Below are 17556 nucleotides of genomic sequence, written 5' to 3'. Positions count from 1 at the left end.
AAATGTTGAGTTTTTAACTGTAAAACATTTAATATAGTATATAAAGAAGTTCTTACAAGCTTTAACATTGCAATCATTGCCTAATTAGTGATGAATATTTATTGTTATGTAGAAATTCTTTGAATGTAAAACCAGGTTTTCAGGGTAGAAAATATATACTCACTTGTTTCACCAAATGCATATACATTTCTACACCCCTTAAAGAGAAAATATGATATAATTTAATCCTTCAAATTAACATTGCAAATCATTATTAATTGCTTAACTGAGAAATTTTTCTCAGTTTAATCTTCATTTTATTTAATTCTGTTGCCCGATTCAAGACCAAACCGTGTTTTGTGCTCAAATCAGTAGGCTGAATATATTGGATCCACTACTATTGGTTATAAAACACTCAATGTTCACTACAAGATGGAAAGAAAACCTTTATCATGCTTATGGCACACAGTAGAGAACCTCTCTATTAGCCATAGCACCTAGCAATATACTTTAACATGCAACTATCGGTGACACAAAAGACTGAGTTCTGTAGTTGAATAAATATGTCAAAGGTGTAATGCTCATGGAGCATATTGTAGATTTAAGTGTGATGATGTGTGACGAAAATGTTGTATTGTTCCATGACTGTTCTCTTTGACTCACTCTAACAGACAGTGAAAGTCCAGGGCAACGACATCTCACACAAGCTGCAGATCTCCAGAGTCAGCAAGAATGACGAAGGACAGTATGAGTGCCGGGTGACACGAGCTAACTACGGAGAGATTGTGGAGTATAGAGCCCAAGCCTGGCTGAAAGTCAATGCCACAGCCAGACCACGACGACCTCTGCTGCCTCCCAAGAAAAGCTCCCCGCTGCACCTGACAGACAAGAAACCGAGAAAGTCCAGCTCATCTCTGGGCCAGGACAGCATGAGTTCAGACCAGCGAGTGGCCTCAACCTCCACCTCCCACACATCCTCCAATACAGCTAAACACAACCCCGCCTCAGGTAAATAGAGCGTTATATAGAGGGTTATATAACAAGGGCACAGTAGAACACAAAAAAAAGCCATGTAGTCAGATACACCGGTCTGATGAGCTCCACATGCTTGTAAGTCACCTACCTGAAAAATGGTGTATGGGGGAGATACCTAACAACCAACAACAGACCTCAGCATGCATTTATACAGCAGTCAAGTGCAAAGGGGCCATTTCAGAAAACAGACCATCTGGTCACACTGAACTGACATAGTGCAGGTGTTGCAGAACAAGAGCACAAGCAGGAAAATGTGATTTGAGAGCCAGAATTCACAGAAGTTGGCGAAGTACTTGATGATTCTTTTGTAATAATTAATAACCTTATCAGCATCTATGAGGGGCATATTTTGGAGTTACTATTGGTCACAATTGGCACCATGTAGAAGGAATTTGCAATTTATTATCTCCTGCCAATTCCAAAAGCTGATAGCCCCAGTCTTCCTGCCAAGATGGTGGTATGGTATTATGGTAGTTGTGTGCTGTTCTTGAATAATTGAATTCTGAAAGCGTAGTAAGCTGTCATTTGACTGGTTGCACATTAAAAATGTCATTAAAAAATGTCAAAGGTTAATTGGTTTGATCTTTGAGTGCAACTTCAAGGGCCTAAGGTGGACTGTTACATTTTAAAAGTCTGTTTGGAGTACAGCCAGACATTATCCTGGTGATTTCATCCATGTGACCATGAATGATTATAAACTTAAAACAAAAAGTAAGGAAATGTGCGTTTGGTAGCTTATTTCTTTGATGTAACAATGCTTCTTGGCAATAAATCTTTCCGTTGGAAAGCTTGTTTTCTTACCTTTAAATGGTGCCACATTTGTGGGGAACATGCATTTGTTGGAGGCGCAGCAGAGCTGAGTATGTTGGTTGCGCCCCTGAAAAATGTAACAAATCTCCACTGCCAATGCCAAATTGCAGCCAATCACCGGTCTCGCATGGCCGCCAGGAGGCCTGCCTCGACTGTCCTTCACCGTCTGGCCCACTTGCACTGGAACCTCAACATGTGGAGGAACATTATGTTCAGCACTGAGTTCAGATTCTGTCTACAGCACTTGGATCCCAGGGTCATGACCCACTCGACCACAGTGGCTGACTTGGGACAAATACTTATTGAAAAATGGTTGCCATCCCACAGCAGTGTGAGGCTGGTGACTAGCATGAGGACGAGAGGCTGTTGTGGCTGTGTATGGTTCTTCCACACGCTACTGAGGCTGCTTGGTAAATTAATAAATTGTTAATAAATAAATTGTTGCCAATATGACTTGTTTCATCAGACTTCAATCATAGAAGCCACCAAACAACAACAAAAGAGCCAACAGCAGAAAAAGGACACAAAGGGAGAGGAGATTTGTCACATTTTTCACAGGAGCAACCCACATACTCAGCTCTGCTGCTCCTCCCATAAATGCATGTTCCTCACAAATGTGGCACCATTTGAAAGGTAAGAAAACAGGCTTTCCAACTGTATAAGAGTTATTGGCAAGAAGCATCCTTACAACAAAGAAATAAGCTACCAAACACAACTTTCCTTACTTTTTGTGTTAACTTTATATAAAACATTTACAGAATGTGTATAGGTATATTTTAAAACAAAAGCTAGACAAGCATTGACTGATATTTGTCCATGTATTTTTTATTTTAGTGTTGGCAATTCAAGATTGTAAACATTAATATCATTCAGAACCCTTAGTGTGCACAAAATTACCAACAATCCTTTAGAAAATGACTTCACAAAAGGGATAGGATATCAATTTCATCACTATAATAAGGCCCTTGCTGGTTAGGAACATAGACAACAATAAGCTAGTCAGGACATGGGAGGAAGGGATCTCCTTTTAAGGTTAATTATTAACTGCGTAAAAAATAGGTTACGGATGCACAAGCACTCAGATATTATAGTATTGTCGAAATTAGTTTGGTTCTTAAGGAACGATTCAAACATCAGCATTAACTAACATTCTCCACAATTATAAGTACAGCTACTTACTGTATGTATGCATGGATAGAGGCTGCCACTAATACAAACTTTATACTAAATTCTGTCTAATAAACCTATGATTTCACTATACAATTTTAAACAGAAGCGACTGTTTTTAATTGCAAAAACATCACTAACTTATGGTCAAGAAGGCACACAAACATACTGTTTCACAGAAATGTGAGGCTGAACTGCCAGCTGCTTTCTACAGACCACCGACTACAATTTGAAGGGGGTGTGGCCTATCTACAGATTTAATGTCTTTGCTCATGCTTCTTCAAGTTAGGTGAGATATTTGTACAGTCACCTTAAACGCTTGTGGTATCAAGTTGCATCTCATAGCAGCAAATGTGGAGGATGTAACTGGCCTGTAGAGCTCAAAAGGTGAAAAAAATTAGGCTTTGTCAATGCATACCATCATGTGTCAACACAGTCTGTCGTTTTATTTTATCTTATTTGGAGTGTTGCAATTGTCTTTTTTGAGGGGTGAGTTACAAGGGAATTGCCTGCTCGAGAATGCCCAAAATGTTGCTGCTAGGCCTACTCACTAATTCTAGGAGATAAGAATACAATATATCCTTTCATGTGTCTCTTTGCAGGCTTCTCATGCGTTGTGAAATTGATTTTAATTCTTTGCTGTTACTGTTACGGCACTACTCGGTCAGGCTCTCAGCTATATTTTGAATGTTTTATCCTTTATAAGCAGCTTCTGAGATCCTCAGGCAGGATTCCTCTGGTGCTTATTAAAACTCACCTTAGTACCTTGGGTATTGTTGCTGCAGGCTCTTCAGCTCTAATACTCCCTGCCTGAGCAGGCTAGCCAACATCAGTCGCAACTTTTTGGGGATCTTTTTCACATTTATTTTTTTCGTCTGTCAAAGCTGCCATCATTTGCTTAAAGCTTTGCATGAGTAAAACTTGAACATGACTGTATTGGTGGAATGACACACTTGAACCTGAACCAAGAATACTGAAAATATTGAGGTAAAAGAAACAAGCAGATTTTGTCCAGGATATTAGTTTTTTCATGTCTTTACTAAAACTAACATCATCAGAAAAATTTGAAGGAGGCTATAACTTCTTAAAACGCACTAACTGTAAGGCTTTCTTTTCTTTTTTTTTCATTCAATTTAAACAAATGAAATGAGTCGCATTTACTGTCCTGTCTGTTATTAGATTCAGCTGACTGCAAGAGATATCAATGTATTCTTGTCTTTCATAGAGCCAATAAGGCTGAAATCCTTCCTAAGACGTGTGCGGTGTAATACCTATTGAGTTGTTTTAGTGAGTGCAAACATCAGCCTTTGCAATAAATGGAAAATGTGCACACCAAGCAAGTGGAGGATAATTTAATTTAATTATTGGTAAAGGTCAGCTATGTTCCCAGTGGAGTTCTTTGTCAAACATGAAGATAGTTTATCTATTTAAAGAATGCCTTCTCTTTAAAAAGGGAATAATTCACAGCAAGGAATTGTAAAATGATGTCCCATTTCTATGGTGAAGCTATCAAAGAAATTACTTATTATCATTGCCACATTTTTTGTAATAATTTGATCCCTGTGTTGACAGTGTTACTACAACAACATTAATGTGTGAACATTTAATGATACTGCCGATTAGCCACGTTTATTATAACTAATTATCATTTGGAAGAAGTTGTCTTGTATTATTTAAAATTGGCTACCAGCATTAACAAAAACAAATATACAGGAGTTTCCATGTGGACCGCCGAGGAATTATGGACATCAAGGTCTAATGTGCTGTATAACAATAGTTCAAATTCCTCTAATGAGCTAAAGGAATGTGCTTCCTAATTCATAACCATTGTTAAAACGTGATTCTGTCTAAACATAAATCTCAGAAGGATTAAGTACTTAATTGTTACAGTTTGAAGACTAGAAACTCTTGTGAAAACTTTCTAAGAACTCAAAGTTATTTCAATGCTGACCTTGTTTACCGCTCACCTTTCAAAGCTCAACGTCTGATACTAAACAAATTAACGACACAACTCCCAATAGTAATTGAAATTATTTTATGGACTGGATTATCGTATTTCTGCCGCTAAGAAACAGAAAAAAAAACTCTGTTCCACGGCGAACCAACAGCTGGAACTGCGACAACAACAACTTTACGGCAGCACTGTTTTTCTGTAACTGTTCAAGTCTGTTCACAGTTTCTTATCCACTAACAAGTCCTTAAATACTGCAGAGCCCATACCGTGTTCCTGTTAGTGTTTACTTCCTGTCTGTCTTCTTCTGGCGAGTTATCTGACATCCAGCGCTCCGTCTTTTAACATCTTTTCCTTTCTCTTTCTTGATTCTCCTTACATGAACAACTTCTTGCGGCCATGATGATAAATAATCAATTCAAGACAGGATGGTATCATACCCTACTCAGTAAGAACCTTAAAGGGATAGTCCGGCGAAAATTGACCCCAGGGTCTTTTTCTGCATGAAAACTGATCAAATAAGCCCTCCAGAGAATTTTCGCATATAATCACAACCAAAATAGTTCAAATCTGAGATAAATTAAATGAACAAAATGTATCTGCATTTTCACTCTAGCAAAATATCACATAGTATGAGCAATAAACCATCCTTCACCCATAATGTATATTGTCATATTTGAAATTTAATGTGGAAGGAGTTTAAATAATGGTTTTAGCAGATTGCCATATTTACTTTCTTGTATCTTCATCGTGTTTAACTTGTAACAGCCTTGTGCAGCCTAGCATTAGGTGGCTCAGCGGGAATTGTCTCTCATTACCTTTTTGCTTTATTTGAATTTCTGACTATCAAACTTTGTACAACAGTCCTGCTTCTCTTCATCTTTAAATGTCAATCATTTTCCAGCTGGTCAGACAGTTCAAACACTGAGTCGGCCCTGCTCTGGGTTCTGATACCCCTCTGCACCCTGAAGCAAAACACAGAAAGATATTACTTGCCGCTGAATGGAGGTAAAAAATTGAGTAATCCCTGCGGCTGCAGAGTCAGAGATTATGAGGCAGCCAAATTATGCTGACAACTGTGTTGCAATGAGTCCTCTGCGCGGTGTGTCTGACACTGATAAATGCCTCTCCGTAGCTGCTCAGGCAGCCCTAGCCACCTTCTCGGAGGCTCACAGAGGTGTTACGGCTGAAGGCGACAGAGTTCTATTACTGCTTTGAAGAAGATGAGCAACAATAGGTAAATTGGCTGAGATTAAATTAAATCTGGGAGAGTGCACATATTTTCCTTTTCCGCATTGCTGCATAACTAAACAATGAGGCACTTTCCAGATGGAGGGAATGTGACTGGCTGGTGAAGCAGTTGCAGCAATAGCAGCAGTAGTAGCAGAGTGGTCTGTTCACAGCTACTCCCCACCAGTGTGTCAGATGTTGTTAGGTCACAGCTCGGCCTCCATTGTTTCTGGCAGTGTTTTTCTCTCAAAGCTCAGAGGTGACCAGGGCTGAATGTGTTTTGAAAAAAAAAAGAAGAAAAAAATGTCCCTTAAGCCAGACTTGTTCCCCACTCCTGAGGCCAGCCTGGTTAGTGAATGAAGAAAAAACAAATATGGACTCAGCTTATTGCATAAGCATTCATGCAACAAGAAAAAGCACTGACCTTGTTTTGTTTTTTTTAAACCACCATATTTTTTCAAACTGCCTCAACTATATGTCTAAGGAAAGATTACCAATGAGTCATTGCTTCAGTAGGTGGTTAAGAACCACCGGACTGCTGTTCATACTTCATTTAAATTGCTCAAGCAATCGCAAGCAAAGTCAATGTGTCATTTCGAGTTTGTGTAAATGCTTTTCCTCCCTCACTAAAATGTTTTTTGTTTGCCTGTAAATCTGGCTAATGTAAGAGAGCGCTGAGTGGGGAAAAGTGTGAGACCCAATGAAGCCTCGCCATGTATGTGGCTAAATGTCTGCACCAGTGGTACTTTGTGTCCTCATACTGAAGACCTCTTTGGATAAATCCACAACAAAGCATTTGTTTTATTTTTAAGGCTTTGCTGACGACATTTTGGCATCTGTTAATGAACATAAACCAAAGTTTTTCATTATGCACAACTAGAGTACAATTAACAAAGAACCTGTAAAGGCACAAATAATACATAGTGCTCTCCAGTATGACCGGGACTTCCCGCCACGCGTGTGATAACAAACAACAACCAGTGAGACGTATGTCGATTATATTTCTTTATCTGTTGTGCAGTGAAACTTTGATTTGTCACAGTAACAGAGGTGAAAGCAGTTGAAAGATAACAATAAAGAGAGAAAGCAAAAGCTAGTCCGAGCAGCAGCCTTTAACTTCACTAGAAAATAATATTTTATCACGCAAAAGTGTCGTTTGCTTGAGTGCATGTAAAGATATGTTGATATTTTGAGTATCAAACACATGCTTTTATCGTGAAAGTTCAACAACACTAATATATTTATAATTTTACTAAGCAACCAATTGTAGAGTAAACAATCTTCCTCTTTACATCAGAAAGTGCATGCCCAGTGTTTGTGATTTCATATGCGCATTCAGACGTGTTAGTGGACAGAAATGATGTGTGTAAGGAGATCACTTTTTAATTTTATTGGTGTTTTCAACGTTTAAAAATCTTAAGATTCGTAAATTATTTATCTGCTTGTTTATTTTTGAAGTAAATGCATATTTATATTTATCTATGGTTAAGTGTTTTTGTTGGATGTATTACGTGTTTTGTTGAGACTCAATAGAGAAGAAGCAAGTGAAAGTAATAAAAGATGAGGCTCAATTAGTACAAGCATTAAAGAAAAAAGCTGAAACTTTCATAAAATCTGTATTTTTTTTTCAAGGGGGGTACTGTGATAATGAAACAGACTGGAATAAAGGTAGAACTACCCCCTGGTGGGGACCCACATTAATTCCTTATCAGTTGTGTGTTCCAATTGTCAGTTATGGCTTGGAAAATGTTTGCAGTAATGTCAGATAAAACACACAGAACTGCTGGACTGATCTTTTCAAACATAGTGGATAGTAATTTTGCAGCTTTTGCCTTACCAAACAGATTGTGTTTTACGTTTAGACTGAACCACAGATGAACAGTGAAGCTGCAAGGTAATGACAACCAGTTGTATTTATCCAGTCAGTCATCCAAAAATCCAGGCATGGCTTAGGCAGCCAGACAGTCAGATAAATAGTGTATCATTCAACAGCCAAATCATACAACGGGTTTTATAACAGAGCCGCCATGCAAGTACGCAAGTGAGTCAAAGAGACATTCAGCTAACCAGTCAGCCAGCCAGGGATCAGCAAGAATAGATGGAGCTGGCACTAAGCCAGTTTGAGCTCCCTGTGGAGGTGCTGTGGTGATTCACCTCCCTGCCTCACTGAACCTGACTGCCTCGCTGGCCTAGAATTGATATTCCACATCACCATTTCACCGAGCCAAAAACATTTTGGCAAAATGTAGTGTTGTGTTAGGTTAAGTAGGACAAAATGAAGAGTATTCAGTGTGGGTTTATTCTATCCCAGCATGTACAGAGAAAGCCTAAGTATGTTTCTACCAGCTCAGACACTGCAATTATGCCTTTGGAAAAGTCAGTTTGCAGTCCCTCACACTGTGAAGGAAAGCTAGGAAATTACATGCAAAACATGTAAACTCAAAGAAACATGTGCTTTTTTAAAGCCTGTGATATTTGGAAGTCAGACTCCCTCAAAGTTATGCCCTTGACACGTTTTCCCCTAGCAAGAATTCAGATGTAAATTTATCTGAAATGCCTTATAGGGAAAAAGACAAAGTGACCTTGTCAACCAAATTTTGACAAGAAGTGGGTGGAGTAGCTTTTAGCCCCAATGATGGATAGATCAAATAATACCATTGCTCCCCGGGCGCTGCACAATAGCTGCCCACTGCTCCTAGTACTAGGATGGGTTAAATGCAGAGGACCAATTTCACTGTGTGTGCTCTGCTGTGTGCATGTATGTGACTAATAAAGAGGGTTTCATCCTCTGATTCTATCACTACTGCCCACAAAAGGTAATTTTCCTGGGTTTTCAGCATTTTTGTATTCTTTATTTGCTCAGCAATTAAAATGCATGGTAGGTTAAAACAAAACAGCAATAATTCACAAAGGATTTTCCTTTATTGTTTTCTTAAAATAGCACAGGAAAAGGAAGTACCTTTACCTTGCTTACTGGCAAGATACGTTTGCAGTAACAAAAAAAAACTCACAAAAATGAATAGTTATGGGGATAAGGGTGGGACATAGTGTTGTGTGTCACATGTTTGTGTCTTACCTGCATTTTTAGTGCCAATGATAGAACAAAAGGGAACAAAATGCATGCTTGTAGGTAGGGAAGGCTAAAATAGTCTGTTTTTTTGTAAATCTCATAAAATCTGAAAGTGTGTTTATGTCAAGTGAATTCAAGTATAGAAGTTGAGGGATAAATATTGTGTAAGATGAAAGGGAGAGCTGCATAGGAGAGCCATTAGTTACTTAGTTATGCTTGCTCGCCAATCAAAGTTGAAGCGGCAGCATGACACACAGCTCACCAAGACAATTAAGGTACTTGGAAACTCTTAGTGCGTGATTACTGCAACAATTGTGTGACTCATCTAAGAGGCATAACTCAGTCACACAGACATGTGACTTAGAAAATACATTTCAATACATTTGCATTAAAATTGTAATTAAAATACACTCATAACCAGTCCTGTGTTTTTTTCAATTCAGGATTGCAATGTTTTGCCAACATTGTTGTCATGGTCTCAAAAGAAAAAGGAAGCAAACAAAGCTTTTCTGTACTCTTGGAAACACACTGTACAGCAGGAAATGAACAGCTAACTTAAGTGTTTGCTTCAGTATACTGACTCTGGTGTAACAGCTTCTTGAAACTTAAAAAAATAGTCTGTCCCACTTCATTGCAACGTTAACCTAAATGATAGGAATACCAGCCAAACTAAAGAACGAGACGTAAATTAGCATGCAGCTAAACAACAATTCAACTAAGTCACATGATGCATGGATTGCTGAGGGTGATGACTGCACCATTTGGGTTCAGAGAGAGCAGTAGACTCATCATGCTGTTTGTCTGTCTGTGCGTTCCTTAAAATAATTACAAAAAACGTGAAGACAAAAACACAACTGACACCCTGATTAGAGTTAGGGGGCTGACTGGACTTTGGAGCTTCTCAGTATATTAATTTGCATATTAATGGACACAGTGTTTGATGGTATACTTTTGGTTAATTTCAACTGGATTACTAATCTAACCCACTTTTTATTTACCGGATCAAATTATTTCTATGTGTATTTTGTTTTACTAAACCAAAAACAATATGTGGCAAATATCAACTAAAGCCATAGAAACAACTTCAACAGCTAATCAATAATGTATGAATAACAATATTTCTGCTGTGTTTATGTTGATCTCTAGATTCTAGAGGGAGTGTAGCACGACTTGGAGCTGCTTCAATGCTTTTTGAAAATACATCTGTAGGATGTCAAGTCTGACACAAAGAAATGACCCAGCACAGCAGTGCAACATGCAGTGACCCGTCATGTTATTCCCGGAAGGATATCAGTATGACCCAGCACTGGCCATGCCTCTTTTAGATGTTTTTTGAGAGAAATAGATGGTTAGGTGTGTTGTTCCAGTAAATATTACCTAATATCCAGGTTAGATATAAGTATAAGATAATAATCCTACTAGTCCATGTCAGCAAACCCCAATATTGCTTCATATATTGCATCAAATAGATGTTTGTAAGACCCAGTCTTACAGCATGCACGTTGGGTGTTCTCCCTATGGCAGTGTACATTAGATGTCACAATTTTGCCAACTACAGAACATGTATCAACATTTTGTATAGGGTAAAACCCACAAGAGAACATTTTTGCTTGCTTTAGTTTAGCAAACGATTAATATGATCAAATCCAGTCTCTTTTTCCAACAGTGGAGGATATTTTTGCCTCCAGTTCATTTAAAAGTTCCCTGATGCAATCTCCAAACAAAGTGACCCACACAGTAACTCTATACACATACTGTAGCTCAGTATGGTCAGTGTGGATATTGTTAATAGAAATACGAAAATAAATAAACAAGCAGTGATTGGTAATATACTTGACCTGACTTGTGTAACCACACAAGTGTCTTTATGTACTGTCAACAAAATAATAATACATCAATTTAAAGGTCTCCTATTATGCTATACAGCAGGTAAAATAAGTGTTGAACACGTCACTGTTTTTCTCAGTAAATATATTTCTAAGGGTGCTATTGACATGAAATGTTCATCAGATGTCGGTAACAACCCGTGCAATCCACACATGCAAAGAATTCAAACTATAGATGTCCATAAATTAAGTTATGTGTATTAAAATGGAAAGGGAAAACGTATTGAACATGCTTACTGAAATGTATTTAATGTACTTCGTACAAAAGCCTTTGCTGGTAATGACAGCTTCAAGATGCCTCCTGTATGGAGAAACTAGTCGCATGCATGGCCCATTCTTCCACACAAACAGTCTTCAAGTCTTGAAGTTTCCGTGGGCCTCTTCTATGAACTCTGATCTTTAGTTCTTTCCATAGATTTTCTATTGGATTCAAGTCAGGTGAATGGCTGGGCCATTGTAGCAGCTTTATTTTCTTTCTCTGAAACCAATTGAGAGTTTCCTTGGCTATGTGTTTGGGATCATTGTCTTGCTGAAATGTCCACCCACATTTTTCCATTCATCATTCCTTCAATTATATGAAGTTTGCCAGTGCCGTATGCTGAAAAACAGCCCCACACCATGATGTTCCCACCTCAAAACTTCACTGTTGGTATGGTGTTTCTGGGGTGATGTGCAGTGCCATTTGACCTCCAAACATGGTGTGTATTATGGCATCCAAAGAGTTCAATTTTGGACTCATCTGACCAGACTATATTCTCCCAGTATTTCACAGGCTTGTCTAAATGTTGTGCAGCAAACTTTAAACGAGCTTCAACATGCTTTTTCTTCAGCAATGGAGTCTTGCATGGTGAGCGTGCATACAGGCCATGGCGGTTGAGTGCATTACCTATTGTTTTCTTTGAAACAATTGTACTTGCTATTTCCAGGTCTTTCTGAAGGTCTCCAAAAGTGGTCGTTGGCTCTTGGACAATTCTTCTGATAATTCTTTTCACTCCTCTGTCAGAAATCTTGCAAGGAGCACCTGGTCGTGGCTGGTTTATGGTGAAATGATGTTCTTTCCACTTCCGGATTATGGCCCCAACAGTGCTCACTGGAACATTCAGAAGTTTAGAAATCCTTCTGTAACCAATGCCGTCAGTATGTTTTGCAACAATGAGGTTGAGAAGGTCTTGAGAGAGCTCTTTGCTTTTATCCATCATGAGATCTTTCTTGTGTGACACCTTGGTAATGAGAGACCTTTTTATAGGCCATCAGTTGGGACTGAACCAGCTGATATTAATTTGCACTGACAAGTAGCAGGATTACTTTCTAATTACTGATAGATTTCAGCTGGTGTCTTGGCTTTCCATGCCATTTTGTACCTCCCTTTCATCTTGTGTTCAATACTTTTTCCCTGTCTCATCCCATTTTATACACATAACTTAATTTATGGACATCTATGGTTTGATTTATTTGCATTTGTGGATTGCATGGGTTGTTACCAACATCTGATGAACATTTCATGTCAATATCACCTTTAGAAATATATTTACTGAGAAAAATTGTGAGGTGTTCAATACTTGTTTTACCCGCTTTATTTGCACAATATATTGTACGGCAATATCTATCACTTTTCTGTGAAGTGTTTTGCTCAAAATACCAAACAGATCACCCACTGCAGCATGCCTCATCCCCCTCTATTTCAGCCCTGTTCCTGAAGCGCTGATTCTGTGACTGTCGCTTTAAATTTGAGCTGAGCTGAAGCTGGCCACGCCTCTTTGCAGCATCATGCAGACATCTCTCCTCAGTGAAAGTTTTCTACTGGGAGAAGATACTCTAAATGCTGCCTTGATTAAACCCCATATTAGGTTTCAAGGTTTTATTGGTCATATGCACAGCATATACAACAGACACTATATGTTGAAAATGAAAATCTTATATCCCATGCTCCTCCAACAACTCAACATACATGGTGCAAAAAAGATAAATGAAATAGTTGAAAAAGAGAGAAAAATATTTACAATAACCAAAATAAAGATTTAAGGATGTGAAATATATACATATGTGGAATACATTGTACAGTAATTTAAATACTTTACACTGTTGAATGAAGAGGTATGGACAGATGCATATATTACGTATAAACAGATGTATATGTCAGATATGTATAATATATAGATATGTATACTATAAACAGATGTGTATGGCAGATGTGTATAATATATATATATATATATATATATATATGTGTGCACTATTAACAGATGTGAGTAGACATTCACAGAGCTCAGGTGTTCAGCAGTCTTATAGCCTGTGGTGTAAAACTGTCCCTGAGTCTGGTGGTCTTGGTCCGGATGCTGCGGTACCATCTGCCAGACGGCAGCAGACAGAACAGATTGTTGCTGGGGTGATGGGGGTCCTTTATTATCCTACCGGCCTTCTTCCTACACCGCTGGGTGTAGAGGTCCTCCATGGAAGGCAGCTCTGTCCTGGTGATGTGCTGAGCAGTTTTCACCACCCTCTCTTACGGTTGAGGGCGGTGCAACTGCCATACCAGGCGGTGATGCAGCCAGTCAGGATACTCTCGATGGTGCACCTGTAGAAGTTGCAGAGTATCCTGGAGTCCATGTTGAACTTCCGCAGCCTGCGGAGGAAGAAGAGCCGCAGTTGAGCCGTCTTGGATATGACCCTGGTGTGATGTGTCCATGTCAGGTCCTCACTGATGTTTACCCCGAGGAACCTGAAGCTGCTGACTTTCTCCACAGGAGTCCCGTCGAAGGTGATGAGTGTGTGTGCCTGTCTCTGCCTCTTCCTGTAGTCCACAATCAGCTCCTTTGTTTTGCTGACGTTGAGATGGAGGTTGTTGTCCTGACACCAAGATGTCAGGGTTCTGACCTCCTCTCTGTACGCCGTTTCTTCGCCGTCTGTGATCAGGCCGATGACGGTCGTGTCGTCAGCAAACTTGATGATGGTGTTGGAGCTGTGTGTGGCCACACAGTCGTGCGTGAACAGGGAGTAGAGGAGAGGGCTGAGCACACAACCCTGAGGGGTTCCGGTGTTGAGGGTCATGGTGGAAGATGTGATGTTCCCCATTCGCACTGCCTGGGATCTGCCCGTCAGAAAGCTCAGGATCCAGTCACAGAGGGCGCTGTTGAGCCCAAGGTCCCTGAGCTTAATGATGAGCTTGGAGGGCACAATGGTGTTGAATGCTGAACTGTAGTCAATGAATGTTATTGTTCTGTTGAATATTATGTTCAAAACCACATCAAGCATTATTTCTGAAAAACTTCTCAGTGTTTACCACTAGAACAGTGAGATTATATCTATAATATATACAACAACTCTTAGTCCCTCCTGCAGACATCCTGCTGAACACACAGACACACAGAGGTGCTGCCGAGGGGATTCAGCTCGTGACTGTATATGGAGGACGATAGGTTTGGACGTGTCACATGGGTGGGACGTTGCCAGGAGTTCAATGTAAAGCCAGCCCACATTTCATAACCGAAGCAAATCTGGATCAGCTTGTTTGTACCCCAGTTTTTAGGGATGAGGGTAAGGAGGAAAAGAGAGAGGGTTGTATTTTATGACACTTTATGAGTCTCCTTACATATCGGAGACACATATTTATGTATAAAAGACATCAAAAAGAGCATTTTGCATAATAGGGGACCTTTAAAATACATTAATTGAAGCCACTGGTTCGAAAGGATTCAGTGCTGTAATGCAAAGCTGATGGATTTGGATCAGCCGTTACACGTAGCTCATGAGTACAATAAACCCCTGATGGACTCAGTGAAGCATGGTTGTCAAAATGGGCAGTTTTAGGTTGTATACTGTAATTAGCCCAGTGCCACTTCATCAAAAAGGATAGTTGCTTAATAATGATGGAACCAACTACATAATAACAGAGGCTACTGTCGAAAATGTTTTCAGAAAATCTTCAGAATTTTTTTCAGTAACAAATCCAGGTCTCTACAGTATTAACACAACCCAGGATTAGCCAAACCAGGAGTACTTTCCAATATCATGTAGTACATTTTTAAGAAAAAAGCATGGCGCCTGAAGAGACCTGTATGTTCAATGCTCGAACATTTAGCAAGGTTTATCCCCAAAAGCCTTTCATCTTCTTTTTTAGATTAGTCATGCAGAGCAGGATAAAGCTTGACTGATGTGGCACAGGTGTTATTTTTACTTTATAATCCAATATTGAAACCTGGGGCTTTGAAAACCATGTAGGCTTTTTCACTGTGTTGACATAATTTGATGACTCTAGGTACTGTATATGGCTGTGAATTAAACAATACATGTACACTATGGTAGAAGGAGTAGTAATGGGAGCAGCAATAAGATTCCCTACAAGGTTTTATAAGACATGTTTTAGAACCTGTTTAAGCAACAAGACCATTTTGTTTTGGGTTTGGAAGGAATAGAAGTTTAGGTTAAGAAACAGACACAATGTAAAATGAAATATTGTACAGTGAGATGAAATTAAAGGTCCCCTACTATGTAAAATGCACTTTTTGATGTTTTTTATTCATAAATGTGTCCCCGGTGTGTAAGGAAACTCACAAACTGTGAGAAAATACAACCTTCTCGCTTTTCCTCCTTACCCACATCTCTAAAAATGGGGGTACAAACGAGCTGATCAAGATTTGCTTCAGTTATGACGTCATAACCGAAGCATAAATGTGGGCTTGCTTTACATTGAACTCCTGGCAACGTCCCGCCCACGTGACATGTCCCAACCTATCGTCCCCCATATACAGCCGCGAGCTGAATCCCCTCTGCAGCACCTCTGTGTGTCTGTGTTCAGCAGGATGTCTGCTGGAGGGACTTAGAGTTGTTGTATATAATACATATAATGTCACTGTTCTAGTGGTAAACACTGAGAAGTGTTTCAGAAATAATGCTTGATGTGGTTTGGAACATAATATGGGGTTTAATCACGGCAGCGTTTAGCTGAGTATCTTCTCCCGATAGAAAGCTTTCACAGAAGAGAGGGAGCTGCATGATGCTGCAAAGCGGCGTGGTCTGATTTGGCTCAGCTCAAATTTAAAGGGACAGTCACAGAATCAGCACTTCAGGAACAGGGCTGAAATAGAGGGGGGTGAGGCATGCTACAATGGGTGATCTGTTTGGTATTTTGAGCAAAACAATTGACAGACAAGTTATGTATAGACATTGCCCTACAATATATTGTTCAAATATAGCTTAATAGGAGACCTTTAAATAATGTTTCTTACAGTGATAACTATTTTGATAACAAATTGTAAGATGACAGTCAGATGAATGCATATGGATGCACTTAACAGAGCACAGGTATTTAATAGTCTTATGGCCTGTGGAATTAAACTGTCTTTGATAGTGGTTTTAGTCCTGATGCTGCGGTACCGCCTGCAGCAGACAGAACAGTTTGTTGCTCGGGTGATGGGGGTCTTGGGGCTTGGGCTTTTCTTCCTGAGCCGCTGGGAGTAGAGGTCCTCCATGGATGGCAGCTCCGTGCTGGTGATGTGCTGTGCAGTTTTCACCACCCTCTGAAGAGTCTTACAGTTGAGGGCGGTGCAACTGCCGTACCAGGCCGTGATACACCCGGTCAGGATGCTCTCTATGGTGCACCTGTAGAAGTTGCAGAGTATCCTGGAGTCCATGTTGAACCTCCACAGCCTGAGAAGGAGCTACAATTTGCAATGTGCAGAATTCAAAGGGGATGTGCAGTACTGACAGTATTAGGATGAACAAGATATTGTTTACATTGTGTGCATTAATGTAATGCATAGAATCTATGATGTGGCTGAAAGTCAGTGTCAATTACATTGGTTTAATACAAACTGAAAATGGGGAAATATATGAATTAAAAGGTTTTATATACTGTCTCACTGTGTCTTGCTCTGACTCGTAGCTGAAGGCTGATTAATTATTCTCTGTGTGAAAGATGTTTTGGCCCAGAGTGATTGCTGCTCCTCTGTGGCACTCCTGTGCTCTATATCACCTCAAGCCAAATGAGATGTGGTGGGGAGGAGTAAAGGGTCAAAGCCTTCCATCTCTCTCCCCTCCCCACTACAATTTATTTTCCATTCCCCAATCCCCAGCAGCCCAGTCAATCCAGGGCTGGGCCGCAAGGTTCACAATATCCCTTAGGACAATTTTCTGTTACAACTATCGCCCAAGTCTGCTACAGGAATCTAGTCAATGTCAACATGATTTAGTGAATATTTCATTTTCTCTCTCCCAACTTTGGCTTGTTTCACAGGATTACAACTCCGCACTTCTGTTGTTTCTCACATTTCCATCTTTTCAAGCTGCGTAAATCCTTTCTTTGTCTGTATCTGCTGAAGCAGAGTAGACTAACTTTTGTCAACAGAATTATGCTGCATGGAACTGTATTTGTAACTTTGCTCTCATCATTCTGGTTTGATGTCCCTGAGACAGAGGCAAATCAAAGAGTA

At 39.7% G+C, this 17556-nt stretch overlaps 1 protein-coding gene across 1 annotated transcript in view; it reads left to right on the top strand.

Annotated features, from left to right (window-relative positions):
- The window catches only part of vstm2a (V-set and transmembrane domain containing 2A), a 67852-nt gene that overhangs the window by 48038 nt on the left and 2258 nt on the right, over positions 1-17556 (top strand). Inside the window, exon 4 of the mRNA XM_063912305.1 lies at positions 651-987. Coding sequence (XP_063768375.1) covers positions 651-987 — 337 coding nt within the window. The remainder of the gene's footprint in view (positions 1-650; positions 988-17556) is intronic.

This window comes from Eleginops maclovinus, chromosome 21 (assembly GCF_036324505.1).
Source record: "Eleginops maclovinus isolate JMC-PN-2008 ecotype Puerto Natales chromosome 21, JC_Emac_rtc_rv5, whole genome shotgun sequence".
In the NCBI taxonomy this organism is placed as follows: Eukaryota; Metazoa; Chordata; class Actinopteri; order Perciformes; family Eleginopidae; genus Eleginops; species Eleginops maclovinus.
This window is presented reverse-complemented; position numbering and strand designations above follow the sequence as displayed.